Here is a 23,407-nt window from a genome sequence, read left to right as displayed (position 1 = left end):
TTCTCTGGGCGTTGTTCCACCCTCTGTTTTTCGATTCCCGCGTCGTTTCGCAGTGTCCTCGTTTCTGAACAGAGCTAAAATATAAAAACGTGTCTGGAGTGAATATGCCGTTCTACACCGCAGAAGGGTTCTTCGTACGATGGCTATTCTTCGGTGCACTCGGGAATTTCAGTCGGTACCACGAATCAAAAAAGACCTCGGCCAGGATTGCGACATCCAACAGATGACACTCCGGCTTCTGTGGCGTCACTGGTTGCCGCTTCGGGGCCGCTTCTGAAATATAGGAGGGCTAGGATGCTAAACACACGAGTCGGAGACGGGCTCCATGCACCATACCTCGACAACCTTCCTTCACGGGCTGGTCGAGGCTCAGAATGTCCGCTCGGGGGCGCCGTATACCTTCCACCCCTTTGTCAGCGTGAGCGGAGTTTATAAGCGTTACAAGCACCACCAATAGACCTACTGCTATATTACCAAAGCATCCAAAAAAATGAAGGGATTGGTGTTCCACGCAGTAAAATGGATAGGTGGGCTAGTTGGTACATGTTTTACTTGTGAAGCAGTTAAAAAAACGAGGAAGACGAGACAGTGCTTGGTCCTGCCTCGTCTTCCTCGTGTCCTCGTTTTTTAGGCTCTTCACAAGTTAAACGTGCTTCACGCGCCACACACGCACGCCTTTCCTGTATACAAGAGTCGAAGTAAATGACGAAAATAAAGCGTTGAGGAACGCGCGTGCAAGATGCCATTTGTTGTACGTATTTGCGCTAGAAAAGTTACTACTGCTGAGGCCAGCACGTGTGGCGCGTGGAACACCAATCCCTGCATTCTCCTTGATGCTTGGGTAATTTAGCAATAGGTCTAAGTTCTTTCGTCTCATCGAGATGTCACTGAAGTGGACGTTGACGGAAGGTAAGGACACTGTAACGTGAAGAGGGCGAACGCGAAGGTCGGTTAGGGCAGCGCCTGCCGGGAAGCTTCTATTTGTCAAAGGCCCGACGCTCCTGTTCCAATAATTGTAATGTGTTCGAAGCACACGTCTGTGTCAATATACTTGAGGCCGCAGATTGTCATCGTATCTGCAGCGTCTTTTGTGTCACGTGAGTGCGGCTAAAGAGTTCGAACAGCGCCGCACCAACTTGGCGCGAACTGTGTTTTGTGCCATCTTTTTAACCTTCGGGGAAAGAACACTCGCCGAGCAGCTATGCCTCCACGACGCCTTCTGAGACTCCGAAACACTCCAGTCGCTCTGCCCGCGGTTCTCGAAAGGAACTAACGAGCCCGCGGTGTATATACGGTGTACCGTTGCACAGTGCATTCTTCGATGAGGGGAAGTCCATGGCGCTCTTCGAGGAACTCTTGGGGCCTCAGTGGCAAGTGCGGCGGTTCTCTCGAGCCGGGGAGGGTAAGCTCGTAGAGCACGCGCCTTCCACCAGTTCTGGGCACTGCGACTGCGCATGCTCCGCGCCGACAGTAGCGCCACCACACCGACGTGACGTCGGTATTCGGTTACAACCAGTGTTCCGTAGACGCCTTCATCATTCCTCGCTAATTATATCGAATTTCTGCGTTTCCCCAGCTGAGATGGCGAAACTGGCGGTCGGCCTCTTCCTACTCGTCCCACGAGAGAAACGTTTCACTCACTCACCCACCAAGACCGCCCAGTAGCGCCCCCTGGTTTGGCTAACTGTATTAAACGAGAACCCATGATCGGCGTCCAACGTGGCTGCATACTTCGTACGCGCTGGGTAGTATTAGCGTAGTATACATGCACTGGAAGATGAGGAGAGGTAGGGGTACCTTCACTAACCTCCGTCTTCGAGTAGTGATTCGCCATTCTTGAAGCTCGAGCGCCACTCGCTGCACCTCGCATCCTCGCTGCTTTTTCGCCATGGGCCTGTCAGATCATTTCAAAGGTATTTCTTTTAGACTTACCGAGTAGGACGCAGAATTAATGTTCGCTCTCGCTCTGGTTACGAGTCCATGCTGAAATCACCATTGCAACTGCGCACGGGGTCAGAAAAACTCGGTTCGCGCATATCCAAATGTTTACAGAACGACGCCCTTTGGCATAAAGACATAATGATACCTAAATGTCTTTACCACGACCGGCTTTATTAGGGGCGACCAGGTCACCCGAGGAAGCGCGAGCGCGCCGCATTTGCTTTTGCTTCTTTAGTACTTTCTCTAGTTCGTTGAACAGCCACCGCGTTTTCTGGCGCTGTAGCTTAACACACTCTAAAAAAAAGGGGGGTTTAGACACCCCTTGTCACATATACGACACCCCAAAGTTTCAGTTCGTCGTACAGCGCGTTGACGTCGAACTGACTGCCCCAACTTTTGCGAGAGTATTGATGACGGTGCGATATAACATATTAAGGAACTAAAGTTAAGCATCAAAGTCTACAGAAAAAAAACACACAGGTTTTGCAGTTGAGCCTCGAAAACCCCTATAACTTTTTTTCCAGTCAGTCACTCTTATATTAACTATTTTAATGAGTTGTACAACTCGGCTATCAAGCCGCTCGTGAAATTTGATAGCGTCGGTACCACGTCAGTACGCTGCACATCCAACTGAAGTTTTGGGCTGTTGTATATGTGACAAGGGGTGTAACGTCTACACCCCCTTTTTTTTTAGAGTGATAGCACGCTTTCGCGCGCGTGTCTGTGTGTCCGCTTCACGACCGGTGACGTTTTGAGGGTAATCAGCTGAATTTTAAGGACTTTTCTCGTCGTTATTGCGATTCTACGTTCGGCAAAGAGCTACGAGCTGATCTAGATCGCATTGATTCTTCTCTGGTCAAAAGATAACAAACTTCCCCTGAACTTAAACCAAATGCGCTAGCACGCACATCATTGCATCGCACCAACCTTCGACCCGTCGAAAACTTTTCCTGAACCAAGTGGAGATCCCAAGAGCAACACATATCCACCTCCCAGGTGTCATCATTGAGCAGCATTTCGATTTCCATCGCTATGTCCAAAACGTCTTGTTGTTGGGGAAAGATAACTCCTTGGCTACATCAATGGGTCCACAAGAAGAGCCAGTCCCGATGTGCCCAGATTGCCGTTCACAGCACTGGTGTTGCCCATCCTAACGTTTCGCTGCTCGGTGTGGGTGGGATTCGGCAACCAGGCAACTTGCTGCCTCCCTCGTGTAGATGGAATGTCTCGCTTCCTACCTTATCATGAGGCGCCAACTTGGCCCCCGAACACCATCCTATCGAGCACTGCACCGTCTCCGTTCAGTCGGCAGGGGCCCGCTTCAACATGGACGTCAAGTAGCGGCCACGCGGCTCCTAGCCACTTTTCTGCTACCGGACCCCTCGCTTCATTTTGCCCCCTCCCTGTGGCGTACTCGCACTGGTGGACTGCAGCCCCTTTTAGCCCGTACGCTACGTCACTAGAACTCCTTCGCTCCCCCTGCAGTGCAACTTTTGAAGTGCCCCCCCCCCCCCCCCCCCCCCAGTCACCAGTTCACCACCAATCGACGGTGTCGTGCACTTCGAACATTCACCAAGAGCGTCACGGCCCACCTGCGGAGCATCTAACTCGATTTTTTATTCTGATCACGGGAGTGGGCTCCAGACGCGGACTGGATGCCCAGCACCCCTTACACTCGTCCACCCTATTGATGCTCGGCTAACAATACTAACTATTCTGATCGACAAAACTATAATATAGTGACGATTTTAACCTATTCTATAGGGAGTATTCACTGGCGGCCATATCCATGTGCGCTGCTGCTGACCGCGTGCTGACGGCGAGCTTCCGCAGTCCTTTTCGAGCGTGCATTTAGCACCATCGAGGTTGCCCGTCTTAGCAGGCTATTAATGTGAGCTCGTTCTGAGCATGCGCTCGAAACATCGCCCTCAACTATGGCGTCCAGTGAATACCTCCTATACACACCGTGTGCTTGCATTAGCACCTGCCTATTAGCCCCGTGCGCGATCGAAAGCGTCGCTGTGGTCGGCTTTCCACGATTGGCCGAACGCTGACTATGACGTCAGGAAAGGATTTATCATGGACGAAATAAGAGGAATGGAAGAACTTTAATTTTGACGGTGTTGGCAGTGTTGCTTTAAGAGCTCAATGATTTCAAGCTTCCCCCATGCTATCTACAAACACCATCGAACTTGTTGTTTGCAAGGTAATGACGTCACAAGGGGGAACCATAGGAGGGCATAACCAAAACATTTCGCCGCTAATTATATGCGATAAAGGTCATCTGAAACCAACTCTTATTTCCACACGCTCCCATTGCCTTCCATAGCGGCCGCAGCGCTTTCGGTGTTGAGCTAGCTTGGCCCACGCGCTCCCATAGGGAAACGCGGAGTGTCCTGGTCGCCCCTAGTAAAGCCGGTCGTGGTCTTTACCTTCGGCAGGTGTGCGCGCGTATCACCGTGCTGCCTTCTCTTTTTGCGCGACAAAACTATAGTCTATTTCATCTTATGATGTACCGCAAGAAAAGCTACAAACGCGAGCTCCTTCCCCTAGGGTACATCTCGGTGGCACAAGCTCTCATGCATTAAGCTGCCAACGCTATGAGCTCGCGCTACTAGCCTTCGTTGCGTGAATATTATTAAAGATAAAACCTGCTTTTGCACAAGAACGCCCCAATGATCCAAAGTCGTTCGAGCTTTCGCCGCGTTGGTATTCTTCCAGAGAAACCGCTAAACTGCTAAGAGAGATCCGCTCGGCAGGAACCGCAACGACGTGCCTGCATGCGCGGTGGTTACCGCTAATCCGATTAGGCTCCGGTTCCGACGCAGGGCAGCTGCGACTTCCACTCGGTCGCTCCGATGTCAAAAGAGAAATCCAGCGAAGGAGCAAGTAACAAAGTCTTTCAGAACAGCACGTAAGCGCATATGTCTTCTCGTAAAATAAAAGAAGAAAAAAGGTCTACTCCTCGATACAGAGCACTACAGAATATAAAAAAAAAAAAAATCTCTCCAACCGACTTTTTTTTTGGTCGTTTGTGCAGCACTCAAAAACAGCGGCATGTTTGCTTTCTTGCCAGGCACTCGGAGCGTTAATCACTGGCATTCCTCAGGTCAGTTCATCTAATGCGAAGCGCGCCGATATATGTATGCCGTCAAGGAGGCAAGGACGCTATCAACTTTTTTGCCATAGAGACAGTCTGGCCATTCCAGCATAATAGAGACTGAGTTTTTTTTTTTAGGGGGGGGGGGGGGGGGCTAAATGTATTAGAAAGAAGCGAATCCTTGATGCAGTAGTAGTTAAAGGAACCATCAAACAATTTCAGACAGTATTTTACTGACTGCATATTGCTTATGTGATCAGAAGGAAACTAGCACGCTGGATTAGGAAGGCTAAATCCTAACCTTTGGCATGAAATTTTAGCGAGTGGAAGGGGACTATATCTTACGCTTTCTCCCTCAAACAGTCGCAACAAACCTGAGTGCATGAATGGGTGGATTAATGAATGAGTTATGACGAAACTTTTTGCAAGGAGTGAGTGGTTACACCACCTAGCGAATGACCTCAACATCCACAGTAATGGGGTCTTTTTTTTTTCCGAGCACGTCAGTTCAATTTATCTTCATTATTGGATACGAGTAGTGTGTCACTCGTACCGTGCTCGCAAACGATAAAATTGTCGACGAATGCACTCGATGAAAATTGCCGAGTTGAACATCCGGTTGCATAAGCCGCAGCGTCACCGAGAGCACCAGAGGTTCGTTTCTAGCGTTTTGTGTTCGCAGCCTAAATGTGAACCTGCCAATCTTTACTGAGTAATCGCCACTCCTCCGTGGCCGGTTCTGGCGCCGAACTGCTATAGCCTCCGTCGGGTGGGTTCTCGGTTTGCCTCGTGGGCTTGCCGGCGTACGGTACATGGCCCATAATTTCGCTATACAGAAACATCATAAGCTGCACTTCACCCAGCTGCGGCGTATCTATAGCCAAGGCGTTAATTTCACGGGCCTCGTGGACCAACGGGTCCTACGAAGCAATCGTCGTTCACGGAAACATCAGCAGGTGACGTCGTTTCGAAGTCCTTGCGTCGAAACGTCGACGCTAAAACGACGTTTCGACGCAACGCGACGCTTGGTCAACGCGACTCCGTCAACCGGCCTGGGAGAACTTGCGCTTCCAGTAGAAAGGCATGCTTCACGTCACGGACACGTGATCTCACATGTTAGTAGCCGAGTCCGGTCGAGACTAGAAGAAACGCAAACATGAGTTTCTGGGTTTCATCTGGAGTCAATAAAACGAAAACAGATTCCTGCTCCGGGTTCTACGAACATTGAAGGTCAATTGTGGTCTTCATTTGGAAAAAGCTGGAAAATAATTTCATGGTCCCTTCAAGCGGGTACGGAAGCAATATTTTAGCGCGTATATCTTTGTGTAGACGTGGTTTCTTGTATGACAGCAGCTCACAAACGCCCGTCCTTCATTCCTTCATTCGTGTTTTGTTCCTGCAGATTTGGTACGCCGGGATGGCTTAAGGCAAAAGGCGTGAAGCCTGAGATGGCCTTAGCCCCCTCTTGGCGTGCAACAAATTACATAAAAACAAGGTACACACAAGAAAAAACTTTCAATAAGGGTTATAAACTTTTATACATTTATACAGAAAGCACGAAAAAGCAAGAAAAATGGCATACTGGTGTAAAAGAAACTATTCTACAATATTGTCCTGCAATCCAAATAAGAAAAAAAATTAAAGTGCAAACCAGTATAACTAAATGAACAACGAAAATATCAAACTGAAGTTAGAAAACAAAAAACGTACAGAACAAAATAAGATCTACAGAATCAAGAAATATTTCTACACATACAAGAAAAGTACACATGCAAATATGCGCAAATCTAGGATATAGTCTGAGAAGCACGAAATAAAATTTAAAAAGACAAACAAAAAAACTTTTATCTGTATATAAATTCACATAACATACCGGTACTCGATGCATTAATAATTTCCAATACAGTAAAAATCCCAAAGGAACATTAAGAGAAAACAAATTCACTGGCAACAAGGTACTCTCTAACATTTCGTTTAAACTGCGCTATGGAAACTTGATAAATAATTTCGAGCTCCTCGCTATTCGGGATTGTTGCGATTTAAAAACTTAAACTTTCTCGACCATAGTTTGTTCTTATACTAGCTACTTTGCGTTTCGGACGTCGCATGGTACACACTGCTGATTGCTGATCGTCTGGGGTTAGGTTGGTTTTGTTTTTATGGATTAATTGCAGCAGTTTCAAATAATATATCTAATTGCATTTAGCATGTTATGTTTAAGAAAATGTGGATCAGTGCGCTAGTTTCTATAATCTCTGGGGTAGTTTTCATAGATCCTTAAAAGCTTTTTGTACAGTTAATAAATTATTATTATCTAAAGTGGTTTTAGTACCCCATACCAATATTGCGTAACTTAATTTAGAGCAAAAAGAAAACAGTAATACATACTCTTTTGTAGCGGGAGTGAAACAAACTGCGTCATTATACACATAATGCCAATAGTTTTGCAGAAATCGGTTTGTAGCTTGTCAATATGGCTATTCCATGAAATTTGCTCCGTGAAACAAATACCTATACATTTTTCATGCTCACCTATTTCAATATTGAGTTTTCAAGTTTTAGGTTTAGGTGTACCGAGCCTCGATTATTTGCTGGAGTAAGGATTATGTATTTAGTCTGGCTTGTGTTCAATTGAGGTCTATCCACTGGTATCCAATCGAAGAGCTTTAATAAATAAGAGTGTTGTGCGTTCAATAATTTGTTTCGTTAAGCTACTGAAAGTTTGATTGGGTCACGAGTAATTACTTCCTACGGAGCGGGTATCATTGTTACATCATTTGTGTATTTCAAAAATAAGAAATGGCGTAAGATGGATCCCGGGGGAACACCATGCTGTATTTTTATCTTGGAGGAGGCTGTTTTATTGACGAGTACGTATTGATAACGATCAGTCAAATAACCCTTTATTAGTTGTGGCGCTACTCTACGAATGCCGTATCTCTCAAGATTCTGCAAAATTATTTCGTGCTGCGCCGTATCAAACGCCTTGCTTAGGTGAAGAAAGATACCCCCAGTGTATAATTTATTTTCAATATTCGAAATTGCTTCATATTTGATGCCAAGAAAGGCCTTCTTTGTAGACCAATGTTTCTGTAATTCATAATGGCGTGAGGTTATGACATCGGTTTTAGTGAAAAAGCCTTGTAGCCTATTATGTATGATAGTTTAAATATTTTTGAAAATATAGACAAGCTTGAAATCGGCTTATAAATGTTAATATTCTTCTCGCCTCCCCCTTTATACTCAGGCACCGTTCCACCTACTTTGAGCCTGCTAGAAAAGATTCCACTTGAAATAATTTCATTTGCTAAGTTTGAGAGAACGGGACTTATTGCATGCACCAAGTGCTTAACAGGCTCTGATTTGATGTCCTCGTTCCCGGCTGAGGCGTTATTTTTCGATTTGTTTATAATTTGCAGAACTTCTTGATATGAAACCGAAACCAGCGTTATCAAGTTCAATAGCCTTTCCACATACATAGTTTGGTAAATTCTTTTTTTTCTGATACACGTTTTCCACAAGGGCGCAGCCATCTTGAATGTCGTCACTTCTGGTATGCGGTAAAACATCGTTTTGATCTCTGCACGCCGCTAAAAGGTGTTCGCAAAAAAAAAAAAAAGTGCGCGATTGTTACATATTTTTGTTTTGCCTCCCATATATTTTCTCGCGTATTTCAGTTTAAAAGTGTGTTGTTATTTTTTCGTCCCGCGTACCAGATACGGAACCAACCTGGCTGAGAACGACGGGAAACAGATAATGTCTATAGATACTGATCCCCATGTATAAAGTGCTGGCTCATTGTATCTGCGGGTTGTTCTGATAATATCTGATTACCTGATAAAATTTCCTCTAGAATACAGCATTATTCTTTTCTATCTGACAATTCATTTCTCATTTCCCACAGCTTTCTCTGGTCTTCATGAATGCTTGCAACTTTTTCTTGATAATATATGCACTTTGCTTTGCTCAATGCAAGCATTTTTTTATTTTATTTTTTATTTACGAAGTATATTAGAATTTTTATTTTGAATAAATGCATGGTAAAGTTTGTTATTTTTTTTCTTTTGTTGTTGTATACAGTTCAGCGGTAACCCATGGCTTCCCCTGCTTTTTCCTTCTAGGTTTTCTTGTCTGCATAGAAAAGGTCTCATTCTAGCACCGTCTGAATTGTTCTAAGAACAGTGAAAAGGCTACAGGTACATTTTCCTCGAAATACTCAGCATGCTCGAGTCGTTGGTTTCAGTTAGATTTTTAAAATACGTTAAAATATCAGTATTTATGGCTCAATAAAGAAAAAAAGTAAAAATACTTGCTTGTGTTCATACTTTTTAGTACTCCACTTAAACAAAAATGTGTAGATGTTCACTAATGTCCCCGTAAAACATGCCTGATGCCGTACCATAGGCGTCTATATTTGTGAGGCAGATAATAAGCGAGGTCGCAGTGTCAGCGGTTACTCTTGTGGGCGGTGTAATCAATTCACGGCAGGTATATTGGCTTATTAGGTCATTAAATTCTATCATGTTTGCATGTTGTGATATGGTGCTCATACCGATATCTTTAAGTAAAAAAAATTGAACCCTGAAAGAAAATTAAAAAAATTGTAAGGGTGCAGGCGAGCTGGTGGAAGTTAACCATAGTTTTGTTTAACCCGAGACTGGGGTATTTCGGAAAAGGGACGAGAAGAAAAGAGGCCACAAGGAGGCGACGTCTCAATATTTTGAGACGTCGCCTCCTTGTGGCCTCTTTTCTTCTCGTCCCTTTTCCGAAATACCCCAGTCTCGGGTTAAACAAAACTATGGAAAGAAAATTGTTCGTCTAGAAATTCTAGAAATGCTGAGACATTGCCGCACGGCGGCCGGTAAACTACAGCAATAAAAATATTTTAATTTTTATCGCCATGCATTCAACATTTGCATCGATCGTGTTGAAGTCGTCGATAACGTAGCACGATAAACTCTGTTTCGTAAAAATTGCTACTCCTAGCTCCTTGCTTTTTATCTCTAATGAGGTCTTCATATCTACAATTTCCTATATCTAGGCGACGTCAATACTTGTCAACCATGTTTTTGCGAACACAAGCACATCAAAGTTTAACACAGATAACAAACAAAAAAAAAAACGTTGAGTTCGACTCTCTTATCTTTTATGCTTCTAGCATTTATGCGCAGGACGTTAAACTACATTTCACGGCACTTTAATTTTTCGCAGAAGTTTAAACGATCAACAAAATAACATTCAGGCAGTGTGTTAGCAACTGAAGCGTCAAATATGATGCCAATTATTGGCGTAATGTTCGTTCTTGCGACATGTCATGTGAGAAAATCGACAGATAATTTATTATATATTCATTAATTTCCTCGATATTTCATTTGTGAGCATATACTAATGAGCTAACCATTAAAAGTTATTAGACAGAGCTGAGTATCATCACATTAAAAATAATATTGAAATTTGAGCATAAGACATTGTTACGTTTCTCCGGGAGAATCGACGAATCCGGAGACCGACGTTTATTTGGCAGCGTTTATTGTTCGGCAGCCGGAACCAAAAGAGCACAAAGCTTGCCGGCGATGCCGCTTATATCGGCAGCAAGCACCAGAGGTACGCCCCCCTGACTCAGCAGTTCTGCTGCGGCCGCGACAGCGATAAGCGATAACATCGCATCGTAACAACTCCTCCCCCTTTTAGGGCGAAACCGCATAAAACAATTTTCCCGCCACTCTCCAGGTTTCAAGCACGTCCTTGGGAATGTTCGACAGACAAACGAACGGCGTAATCCTAGTGCTGCTTGCGCAGAACTTCACAGTCGTTGCTCGAAGAAACCTTCACAGCGTATACAGGTTCAGCTTGCGCTGATCCGAAGGGCGGGAAGTCCTGGAGACGCAGGGCCCAACACCGTCTGCGAAACTGGCCGGAAGCGTCGACGCGCGGCCCAACACCGTCACTGCAGTTTTCAGTGTCCTTGACTGGTCGGAAGCGTCGACTGTGCGGTCCGAGAGGAGCAGGAAGGAGCGGTGATGGCGATCCTTGCGACCATGAGCCAAAGTCGCCAGCGGCCCAGGAGTAGCAGCGGCTGTCACGTGCCGTCGGTGCCAGGACGTCGGGATGACAACAGAGGTCCGTCGTGCTTCTGAGGGGAATGAGAAGGGCCAACAACAACCAAGCACCACAGAAACTGCGGAGGCACCCGAAACGCCCTTTCCACTCACCGAGAGCACGAATTATTCAAAAGAAATAGGTTACAAAATATGCCCCAAACGCCGCCAGAATTTTTTGAAAATATCGTTCCCGATCTTTCGGGAATAGACAGCTAATGAATGAAATTGAATGGAACTATTTACAAATGTGCAGATGAGACAAAAGAAACAGAAAATCGCACTGTGCGCCGGTTAGAGCGCTCGGCTCAGACAATCTGCGTTCGCATGAAGCTTTCCTTTTTTATGTCGAACCAAGAAAGAATATTCCTGGAGGGTCAAGCTCCAGCGTAACAAGCGACCGTTTTTGGGGGACAGCTGCTGAAGCCATGTGAGCGGTCTATGATCTGTAATTAAAATAAACTCCGAACCATAGAGATAGCAGCGAAGCTTTTCTACAGCCCATACGAGACAAGCGCATTCTTTTTCGATGGTACTGTAGGCTTGCTCCCTTGAAGTTAGCTTCCTGCTGGCAAACAAAACGGGGTGCTCTTCCCCTTCATTTTCTTGGCTTAGAACGACGCCGAGTCCTTTTTCGCTGGCGTCGCACTGCACTAAGAAGGGTCTTGTGTAGTCAGGGCTGACTAATACGGGCTGAGTCGCCAAGGCTAACTTAAGAGCCTCAAACGCCTCTATCTTGCGTTCGTCCCATTTGATCTTAGTGGGCTCAGTTTTCTTGAGCGCATCCGTCAGGGGACTCGCCTTTTCAGAGAACTGGGGAATGTACTGGTGGTAGTAATTCACCAGTCCGATAAAGGACATCAAATCTTTTTTTGTTTGTGGCAAGGGAAACTCTTTAATGGCCTGAACCTTGAGTTCTTGTGGACGTCTCATTCCTTGACCGACTACGTGTCCGAGATACGATACTTCGCCTCGGCCAAACTTACACTTTTTCGCCTTGACTGTAAGTCCTGCGTCTTGCAGGCGCGAGAACACCTGTTCTAGGTGCTGAACGTGCTCTCTCCACGTGTCCGAAAATATAGCGACGTCGTCTAGGTACGGTAACGCAAAAGACTCGGTTCCGACCAGTACCAGATTCATCAGTCTCGAAAACGCATAGGGTGCGTTTTTCAGTCCAAAGCTCAGGACAAGCGGCTTAAAAACACCAAACGGGGTCATGAAGGCGGCAAGGTTACTGGCGTTCGCGGTAAGTGGCACTTGCCAGTAACCTCTAACGAGGTCGATGGTTGAGATGAACTTGGCTTTGCTTACTTTCTCAAGGCAAGTTTCGATATTAGGGATTGGGTAGACTTTTGTTACCGTTACCGCGTTTAACTTTCGGTAGTCCACACAGGGACGAGGTTCTTTTCCTGGAGTCTCTACCAGAATCATAGGAGACACGAAGTCGCTCTCGCACCGCTCAATCAACCCTAGCTCTAGCATTTGATCTACGGACTCCTTTAATAGCTTTTCTTGGCGGGGGGAAAAGCGATAGGCCTTACACTGAATATTTGACCGAGTCCTCACTTCGATGTCATGTTCGACTAGACTCGTTCTTCCGGGAATAGTTGAAAACAATTTTTGGTATTTGCCAATTAATGCCGTAAGATCCGAAAACTGGTTTTGGGTGAGCGTCTTATCGACTGCGGCCTCTACGACTTCGGCGATTGTCAGGATCCCGTCGGTTTTTCCCAGCTCAGGAATTCGTGTAGGAACTTCCTCTGGTTGGTTTAGTGCAATGCTGACTACTTGCACCCTTTCCACGTACGGCTTCATAAGGTTGCAATGGTATATGCGGACCTCTTTTCTGCGACCTGGCAGTTTTACCACGTAATTTGTCTCTGATAGCCTCTGCTGGACCGTTGCTGGTCCTTCCCATTGCAATTCCAACTCATGAGCCTTAGAAGACCTCAAAAGTAGGACTTTGTCACCCACCTTAAACGTTCGGAGGCGGCTGTTTTTGTCATAGTAGGTTTTACCTCGCGACTGCGCTTTTCCCAGGTTAGCCTCAACTAGCTCACGCGTTTTGTGGAGACGGTTTAGTAAGGAAAGCACATACTCCACCACTGTTGGGTTCTCGGCTTCACCCTCCCAGCCCTCGCGCAGCAACCGCAAAGGTGAACGCAAATTGCGTCCATAGACCAGTTCCGCTGGCGTGAAACCAGTTGACTCGTGAGCAACGGTTCGCAACGCGAAAAGCATAGCGGGCAATGCCAAGTCCCACTCTTTTTTCTGTTCGTGACAAAGGGCCCTGAGAATGCGCTTCATTACCGAGTGCGCTCTCTCTACGCTGTTACTTTGCGGGTGGCTTACAGAACTGTGAACAATCTTAATGCCACACCTCTCGAAAAAGCTGGTTGTTAGAGCACTGGTAAAAACACTACCCAGATCACATTGAATTTCACTAGGAAACCCGATCCGAGAAAAGACCGAGAGCAAGTTATCTACTACTTCGACCGATGTCTGCTCTTTCATTGGAACGGCTTCTGGGAACTTGCTGGCTGGGCATAATATCGTTAGAAGGTACCTAAAACCCGTCTTAGTTGTAGGTAGGGGTCCTACGACGTCTATCACTAGCCTTTTGAAAGGTTCCGTGATTATGGGCACTAGTGTGAGAGGCGCCTTTCGGCGCTCGTTTGGTCGTCCTGTTCTTTGGCAGGTGTCGCAAGAACGGACGAATTGCTCAGCCTCCTTAAAGCAGCCCGGCCAATAATATTCTGCCAAAAGCCTGCACTTGGTCTTTGTGATTCCTAGGTGTCCCGACCACCCTTCTCCGTGAGCAAGCTCGAGTAATGCAATTCTATACTTGGATGGAACGACAATCTGATCTACCTCGTTCCCCGATTTGTCCTTGAAACTACGGTAAAGAATGCCGTTGCTCATAAAGAAGGAGATGTTCGGCTTGATATCTTTTCCCACGCTATCACGACACTTTGAAAGACTCGGGTCGGATGACTGTTCGGCGATAAGCGTAAGCTTATCTACACCGGCTAGCGCACGAAAATTGCTGCTCTCCGGCGAAACCAGCGTGGTCATGTCAGCTCCTTCGTTCGGCTCTTTATCGGGCCCGCTGCTGGTTTTACCAGTCGACGCGCGCGCTTCCGTCTGAAGTGTTTCCGGCACTGCACTAGTTGTCATTGAGCGCGTGACGACTAGAACAGGATTCATGTCAAGCGGTATACCCGACTCGCTCAATTGCCTTGCAGTTCTGTTTGACAGTATGTACGGACAGTTTGGAAGCACTCCGTCAGAAACAGCTGCTTCCGTTTCCACTACTCCGAAAGGTCCGTTTAGTTTTACCTTAGCGACGGGCAGACTAACTGCCCGATTTTCCAAGGCCTGACGGATCCACACACAGTCGCCTGTAAAATGTTCTTGCTCCACTAGCGAAGAGTGTACCAGATCATACGTGGCGCCGGTATCTCGTAAACCTTTGCAGAATTTACCATTTACTTTCATGTCGTACAGATACGGCCTGAGTAAGTCCTCCGCTTCTCCCAGACACAAGTTAACGGGAGCAACTTTAGGGACGCGGCAACCAGAAGCGACATGACCAGGCTGTTTACACCTGTAGCACACTATTGGTTTACGCTCCTCGAACGCCTTCATTTTACGTTTGTTTTCGTCTGAATCAGACACTCCCTTTGTCGGTACTTCACTCTCTTTGCCCTTTTCGGCGCCTTTCTTCACGAACGTGCGAGGTCCGCATCGTTCGTAGAAACGGTTTGATCTACGGTTTTCTTCAACAACTTTCTTCCCGTGCCTAGAGCAGTACTCATCCGCGTAATCTGCAGCTTTTTGCACCGTTTCTACTTCCGGTCTATCCTGAATCCACTCCTTTAGACCTGTCGGAATACAGGAGAGAAACTGCTCTAGTGCTATCTGCTCCAGCACCTTTTCACGATCCTCGTAAGAGTTGACACCACGGAGCCAACTTTCCAGAAAGCCTTTAAGCTTATAAGCGAACTCCGCGTAACTTTCGTCCGGTCCTTTCCTTGTCTCTCGAAATTTCTGTCGAAAAGCTTCAGGCGACAACCTGAACTTCCTAAGCAGGCATGACTTTACGGACGCGTAGTCATCGGCTGCTGTAGGATCTAGTCGGGCCAAAACGTCGGCCACCTCCGCTGGCAGTAAACTCAAGAGCCTTTGAGGCCAGCTCGACTCTACAAGACCCATCTTAACGCAAACCCGTTCGAAATTTACTAAATAGAGACCCATGTCTCCGCCGACGCGAAAAGGTTGCAAAAGGGCTCGCATGTCAAACTTTTTCGAGCTGTTATCCACCACAATGGCCTCACCAGCGTCAAAGTTACGTTGAAGCATTTCTAGCTCAAGTTTTTCTCGAGCAACGCGAAGCCCTTCTTGAGCCGCGTGAAGTTCCGCTTCCCTTTGTCTCTTCTGCACCTCGCTCCAACACTCGGAAATTTCGTCGGCGCCCGCGCCACAATCTTCAATGGCCTTGATAATCTCGGGCTTTCTCATGGCCTTGACCACTTTAACACCCAGCTCTTCCGCTAAGAGCATTAAATCGGGCTTCACAATCGCCGCGAGATTTATCGGATCCATGTTCAGAAATTTCCAAAAAAGTTTGGCTACTTTTGCCCAGCGCCCATATCAACCGTTTGGCGACACCACAGAACTAACTGCCTTAAACACTTAAGCTGCTCGGTGAACGGAAAGGAAGCCTCAGGCACTCACCGACAGCACCCATGGAACCCGGCGTCGTCGATCCATCCCACCGTTGCCACCAGCTGTTACGTTTCTCCGGGAGAATTGACGAATCCGGAGACCGACGTTTATTTGGCAGCGTTTATTGTTCGGCAACCGGAACCAAAAGAGCCCAAAGCTTGCCGGCGATGCCGCTTATATCGGCAGCAAGCACCAGAGGTACGCCCCCCTGACTCAGCAGTTCTGCTGCGGCCGCGACAGCGATAAGCGATAACATCGCATCGTAACAACATTGTCTTTGTTAGTTTTTTTGTTCATCTTGATTCTTCGATTTATTAGGATTCTCGAATGTTAATATTCTGTTGGACTTCAGTCATGTATAAAGAAATATACAAAATTACGAACGTTAATGGCGCAAGAAAAAAAAACATATAAACATATGCCGAAGGTCTAAACATTTTGTTTTGGCCTACGTTGCGACGGAAGTATTAATGTGCATAAAAAATGCTGGGCGCAATGCGATAGCCCAATTTATTGTCCCACAATTGTTGCAATGATTGATTTAGGATAATGCAACATTATTCATTTACTTTTCTACGCCTATTATCGTGTCATTGCCAGAAATACAGATGGGAGATTATTTTTGATTTTAGTAAAACGCAGAAAAACGCACATTTAATAATAAAGGGCCCTGCAATCATATTTAGGCGTCTACTTTTTTTTTTTTTTTTGCAGTTTCCACATCTCTCAGGGTTCGGGCAAGCCAGAGGAAACGGAGGGAGTAGCTAATCATCAGTGCGTCATATTTTAACCGGACGACGCGGAACCCTCTGCCACCTACGGGGGCGACCCGCGGTGCCGAAAGCGCGCGATATGGGACGACATCGTGAAGGTTTTGGTCCTGGCCACCTCCTGCATTACGACTGGTCAGAGCCGCTAAAAGCTTTTTTTTTTTTTTTTGAAATACAAAATGTAAGTGACGCGGACCGTTTCAAGTATTTATGAAAGTAGTTTTTATTCAGTATTTTAGATCAGAAAAGTAACAAATGCAGTTTATAAAGTACGGAAACAAGGAATGACCCGTGGACATACTTGCCACCAGGGTTGGGCAGAAATACTCAAAAATGTATTTCGAAATACAAATACTGGGACAGATTAAAATAGTAGCTAAAATACTGGTACTGAAATATACCTGTTAAATTGTATCGTGACGCGTGTCGGAAATACATTTTAAATAGAGGCAAAATGTATTTGGAAATACAAATACAGGAATACATTTTAGGGAGGGCAGAAATGCAAATACAGAAATAGGGACACTGTAATACATTTTTTCAAGTTTGTTTGAGACGCGAAATGAGATGAAGCTTGAAGTTGGAAGTGGAAGTTTTTAATTCTGAAATTACTTTCCCGTAGGCTTGGGATTACTTTCCCGTAGGCTTGGCACTTTGCCTTGAAGGGAGTGATTTCGGACGACGAGTAGTCTTCAGTGGGCTCTAAAAAATGTTCCATCAAAGACTGACCGCGGTCCCTTCCCTGACATCCTGTCTGTCTGTCGAGGGATGGAAAAAGACTTCGCCCTTTATATAAATTCTATGTCGTCCTAAATTCCATCAAAATGTCGTCATGCCCCTGTCCAATAAGGACGCCCCTGTCAACATTTATCACATGACGTCACGGTGGAATGAACTGGTATGCTTTGTCTGTAGCTGGTGGCCTTGAACATGAAACTTTACCTTTCTGTTGTATGAAAGGACAATACGAGCTTTCGTTATAGGTTACCTCGTTGAAGATCATGCAGGCAGTGTCATTTGGAATTTTAGAGAATAGTGGGCCACCTGAAGCATCCTGGAACACATATCTTCTGTCACGGTTGATAAAACGATATGGTGGCATCCCTGTTGTGAAGGTCCTTCCTACCGAACCTCCGCCACCGACACGAGGATTGCAGTCCTCAAGTTTCGTCTTGCATACTCCAGATAAAGACCTCGTGGATTGCGACCTGATATTGCCGGCACAGGTGCGAGCTCTCCGAGAAACAGCGCGCTCGAGATGAGTCGCAGGTGTACGAAGTCTGGTTCGGCGCAGCGAGGCCACGTCTGACCTCCGTCCTGGGTTTCGGATCACCAGAGCAGCGGGTCACTTTCACGTCGGCTGATGACGTACCCTTCAGCCGTGCAACATTACGGGCGCAGCCACAGACGCATTCGAATATGTGTTGAACTTCACTGCGTGAGTCATCTAACTATTTCAAGTCAATCACCGCCAGACTTGTGCTGCAATGGATTGTGAATCAGCTTTGCCGGCCGATTGTACTGTGTACGCTAAGGCAAAAGAGACGGTTAGCAGCGGGCTTTGGATGCCAGCAAACAATGACTCAAGAAACCCGTACCTAAGGACCTGCGGCACAAGATGCTCAGCCTCCACTCCTGGCACGCCACCTGGTTCGAGTTCCCGACTACGCAACACTTCTCAGAAGAGAGGACGCGCAGAAAAATAGTTCGTAGAACCGGAAGGAACCTTGGTCAGCATGGTAACAATGCCCCAGCATCTCCTTGACCCTAATGTCCTCAGAAGTAAAAAGAAAAAAAAAGGAAACTTTCAAATCTATATTTTCTTTTCTCTTCTTTTTCTTTTTTTTTTTTTTTTGGGGGGGGGGGGGGGTTGTATTTTTCAGGAAATGTAACGAAATACATTTCACACTGATTGTATCGCGATACAAAGAAACATTCCAAATGTATTTCGATACAGGAATATAGATACTGGTGAAAAAAAGGTATCGCGATACAGAAATACTGATACAAGCCGGCTTACTGTGGCAGCCTGTCGTGAAGAGAAGTCCTATATTTTATGTTATACTCGTAGCTGCAATGAGATTATCAGTGCTAGTTACAGTGCGCACAAAAGGAATTCCTGTATTCCTGAAATACTATCGCGATACATTTGTATCGCGCACTACCTTCTCTATAATGGGGCGACCAACGCACTTGCGTCAGCCCCAGCGCGCCACATTTTGTTTTGCTTGTTTATTATTTTCTAGTTCTCGTAAGTCCCGCTGCGCCTCGTGGCGCTGCGCTTTATCCTCAATCGGGCGGGCTGAGGAGCGCGGGGAGGACGGTAAACACATGGTTTTGGTGCGCACAGCTGTGCAGCATCCCTCGATCGCACGGTTTATTGCGATCGAGGTAGGACCGAACGTGGTCCTACCAGCTGTGACGAAGAACCGACTCTTTGAGTGTCACCAGAACACTGCTGCAGCACAGAAGCTGACCCTAGTGACACTAGTCATTCAAAAGTTCATGAGGCCCTCCTTGTCTAACTATGCAAATGGAAAGACTGAAGCGCAAGCCAAAAGGAAATTGCTTAAGAGAAAGCCAGTGTCAAGGAAGGTCCATAAAGTTTAATATAAGTTAGAGCATTTAGTGCAGACTTGTTTTTCTTTGTGCAATATTTTTTTTATAAACAAAGCAAGTTGCTCGACAGTAATGAAAAGCAGGAAAGTGGTACCTGCAAGCAACTGCACTTGAAACCTTGCTTGATCTCGGCTCCTCGATACTTACAATGTCCGTAGACAACAGCAGGCACGAAGAATGCACGCAACTGTTTTCATGCAGAAGATACTATAATATTATTTCAAACTAATTGGTTCTTGATAATCTTCAAAACTATTTAGTCATTTTCAATCAAGTCTCAATTTGCTTCATTCGAGCCATACCAGTTTGATTATGCCAAGAGTTCGACGTACATTTTAGCTCGTCCAAAGAATTGCATTTTCTGTGCGTCCCCCGTGAACCAAAGCGCATTGATGGTAATATATTCCAACTGCCCGAGGTGCTGTAATGTGACCAAAATTAAACGTTGTAATAACGCGATCGCAATCTAAAACAATCGAGAATGAGCTACAACCTCCTTATGTCCGTGGGAAACGTGGCAATAACCCCTGTTTAAGTTACAAGGTATATTTGCCAAGAAGGAAAATTTAGGGAATCACTCTCCAACTGCCCGTCGCATCACACGAGCTCGCCCGCGTATCTCATTACTTCAGTTCTGATTGTACAGTAATTTTAGAGCGGCATGATCTTGTAACTTCACGCTTGCATGAACCATGCCAGCCGCAAATCGCTCACTCAAATAACGCTTCATTTGTTGAGTAGTCCGACGGTTAAAAAGTTGTAATTACCGTTGGTCATTACTTCGTTTTCGCGCGAGCGAAAGCAATGCTAGACGCGCGAACCCAGAGCTTTGTACCTTCTGTACAGTGCATTCCTCTCTTGCAATGTACGCTCGTGCATTTCTTCGGGTTAACTTCACGCGCGTATAGCTTCATCTATGATCTTAGCTCGCATATAAGATAAAATAAGGTATAAAAACGTCGAAACTTTTAGATTTTGATCGGTTAAAAAAAGGATAAGATAAATCCACACGTACACGAACCCATCAACGGCACCGCCGGCACGCCGTATCTAAGGGTAAACCGTGGCGGGACCGGGCGAATTTACCTGTCCCTAACCGTTGTCACGTGATATTTTTCGCACGGCCCAACTGTGACGTACTCGCAAGTTTTTGGTACGCGCGCTCCCGTAGAGAGGGGAGAGCTGCGTTGGTCGCCCATTATAGAGGAGTTCGTGGTATCGCGATACTGCCTAGAGTTCCTGTATAGGCTCCCCACGGGAGCCAGAGTTGCGCATTTGTTTTCCCCGCGCCGCCACGCCGCTATTCGCCGAGATCCATCACGTGAGGAGCAAAGCATCCGGTGGCGTGCAAGAAAGCCACCTTTACGGTCGCTCCGCCGACGTTTCTCGCGCCCCGGCGTATGTTTCCCTGCTTTCCGCCTCCTTTTCCTCCTCTCCTGGTTTCCATGCGCGGCGGCGCGCGCGGCGGCGCCGCTATTCGCCAAATTTAGTCACGTGAGGAGCAAAGCATCCAGCTCGTGCGGGAAAGCCGCCGCTACGGCCACGCGCCGAGGCTGAATGCGCAACTCTGCTACCGTAGGTAGCATATACAGGAACTCTAATACTGCCCAACCCTGCCCGCCACCATGTGGTGGAAAAGGAGGCGCATACTAGGAAAGGGGTAGTAGGATCAGGCGCCGACACGGAAAGGTCCCGGATGTGCGCGGCGGCGCTGCGGTCGTATGGGCTCGGGGATGCGGCTGGCTGTGAGCGTTCCGAAGGCATTCGGCGAGCAGCTTTGGCTTGCGGATTGGCCTATGGCGGTATAGCAGCGCGAAGTGGGACGCCTTTTTCGGAAGTCGATACGGGGCAGAGCAAGGGGACAGAGTAGTAGTTTTGACGTCTGTGACGTCATGTCCGGTTTTCGTCAAAATAGAGCTATTTGTACCTATTTTGTTACCTTGATATCTTCACCTATCCACTTCACACACTCCTCCCGAGTATGCTCCCTGCACGTTCCTCCAAAGTCAACACAACTGTCATAGTTGGTAAAAGACGGCCCGTGCCAGTCGTTTGCAAAGCGACGTAGATGGAAACAAATCGCCGCGGCGTTTTTCGCGGCCTTGGAGATACAGGAGCGAGCCGACGTTAAAAAAGACACGCATCAACTACGAAAGCAGCGAGAGTCAAGAGCCACGTGAATACCTGTGTACACTCGGAGCGGACGCACGCGTTTGATCTAAGTGCTTCGGGACCGATATTTTACGATTACCACTCGATACTGACGTGACATCCGGCAAAGAAAGGTGGGACCGGCTTTGCGTAACTCCCACGAACTGTTATAGCTCGACAGTGACGTATAGTTGTCAGAATAAAAATGGCATACTGATAACAAAGTTTACATACTGTGTTGCGAAGCTAATCTGGCGTTCATTTGAGCTCCATGCCACACAAAACAAGGAGCTGCAATCGATGAGAGTCCCTTTTCGACGACAGCGTTCGTCACCGCTGCCTCGGAAAACAAGGAGATGACAAGGGGAAGAGATTGACCTCTTAATCTAAAATTGACGTCAGCGATCAAACTATAATACGGGATGGGATGGGTCCACAAAGGTCGCGCGGGCGCGTATAGGGAGTATTCATTGGCGGCCATAGCTGTGTGCGCGAATGCTGAGCGCGTGCTGATGGCGAGCTTCCACTGTTCTTTTGCAGCGTGCATTCCGCACTATCAAGGGTGCCAGTCTTAGCAGCCTATGGATGTGAGCTCGTTCTGAGCATGCGCTCTAAACAGCACCCACAAATATGGCGTCCAGTGAATACTCCCTATTCTATTTAGCAAACCAGCTGGCCGTGGGCACACGGTCTTGGCCAAGGACCGTCGGAGCAGCGCAGGCGCTGGTCGGTGCAACGCTGCGCCGAGTCAGAGTGCCTGCTAGGCCTATATTCTATCGAGCTCGCTCGGTCGGTGTCATCGTTGCCGTTGTAGCTTTTCCCGGGTGTTTGTGGATCCAGTGTTCGTGTTTGTCGTGGCCGGTTTCGAGTACTTCCTTGTTGTTTCTTGCTGCTTAAAATCGGGACCCGCGAGAAGAGCACGTAGAAAGATAGATGTCCGTTGGCCGTCCCGAGCGACGTTGTCGGTCATGCTGGTTTGACCGTAGAAAGACGGCTCCGGAGCTGTCGACGTACGTACATTTTTGGCGTAAGATCGTTTCGCTTTAGCGCATGGAATACGTCGCAACCGCCACCTCCCCCCGCCCCAACACTGGACACAGCCTGCAACCTGCTGCAACCAGCTCTACTAACCCACAAAACGTTAAAAAATATATGTATATATATTTTTTGTGCTTGTTTTTACGTTTCCGGCACTTACGTCACGGACGTTCCTGCCCCCTATCGACCTCCGAAAAAGGCGTCCCGCGCGAAGTGGCTCCCGTTCTGAACTGTTCTTTACCCCGTGTTTGCGGTCGTTTGTGGCCAATGAAGTGTCATGCCGAATTAGTGTTTAGTCGAGCAGCAAATGCAATGCGCGCCGCCCTGGCTGCCCCCTTCATACAGCCTATCCAGCACATGCTTTAGTGGCGCCCTCTCGAGCCGTCGACACGGTGTGCGGCAGCCGTGAGCGCTCGCAGAGCTCACTACCCCTCCTCTAGTTCACGGCCACCCAAGCAAGGACCAAGGACGTCATGAAGGAGGTTATTTTTTGCTTGTTCTTGTAATTTTAATTTGCCTATGACTTTGAAAATGAACCGAAATTTGAGGAAAAAAAAGTTTACTAAGTTCCTACTTCAGTGCCGTCAGGTTCGGTGCAAATTAAAAACCAGTCAAAAAGTCGTTGCGGGGCCCTTTTTATTTTATTCCGAATCTGCCAGCTAAAGTAAGTTCTCGTCAAACAGTATCTGAAGTAAACAAAAAACACACACACAGTATACATGTTTTGTTCCACGAATGCCTTAACGTCCATTAGTCTAGTTCAGCTTTCATAACAGGTCACATTAACTGCTATTCATTTTCTCAGCTGGCTCGACCCGCCGGACATGCCGCGAACAAGCTTAGCGGCAACCGCAATCAGGGCTTAGCGGGTTTGGAAACATCATCGCAACACGCCAGCACTCAACCTTAATGACGAGGACAACAGGCCAGGAGCCTACATCACGCGCTAGATAGCATAGAGC

At 46.9% G+C, this 23,407-nt stretch overlaps 1 protein-coding gene across 1 annotated transcript; it reads right to left on the bottom strand.

The window, feature by feature from the left end:
* Positions 1–10,548: 10,548 nt before the first annotated feature.
* Positions 10,549–16,122, bottom strand: LOC121834838. The gene has a single exon (XM_042288723.1). It carries the CDS (start codon positions 15,742–15,744, stop codon positions 11,434–11,436), a length of 4,311 nt encoding a protein of 1,436 aa, XP_042144657.1. The 5' UTR covers positions 15,745–16,122; the 3' UTR covers positions 10,549–11,433.
* Positions 16,123–23,407: the final 7,285 nt, after the last annotated feature.

Source organism: Ixodes scapularis, unplaced genomic scaffold (genome assembly GCF_016920785.2).
Source record: "Ixodes scapularis isolate PalLabHiFi unplaced genomic scaffold, ASM1692078v2 PGA_scaffold10__122_contigs__length_95168666, whole genome shotgun sequence".
NCBI lineage: Eukaryota > Metazoa > Arthropoda > Arachnida > Ixodida > Ixodidae > Ixodes > Ixodes scapularis.
This window is presented reverse-complemented; position numbering and strand designations above follow the sequence as displayed.

Coding starts and splice junctions, on each gene's coding strand:
- LOC121834838 (XM_042288723.1), bottom strand. CDS start 15,744: ATGGATCCGATAAATCTCGCGGCGATTGTGAAGCCCGATTTAATGCTC.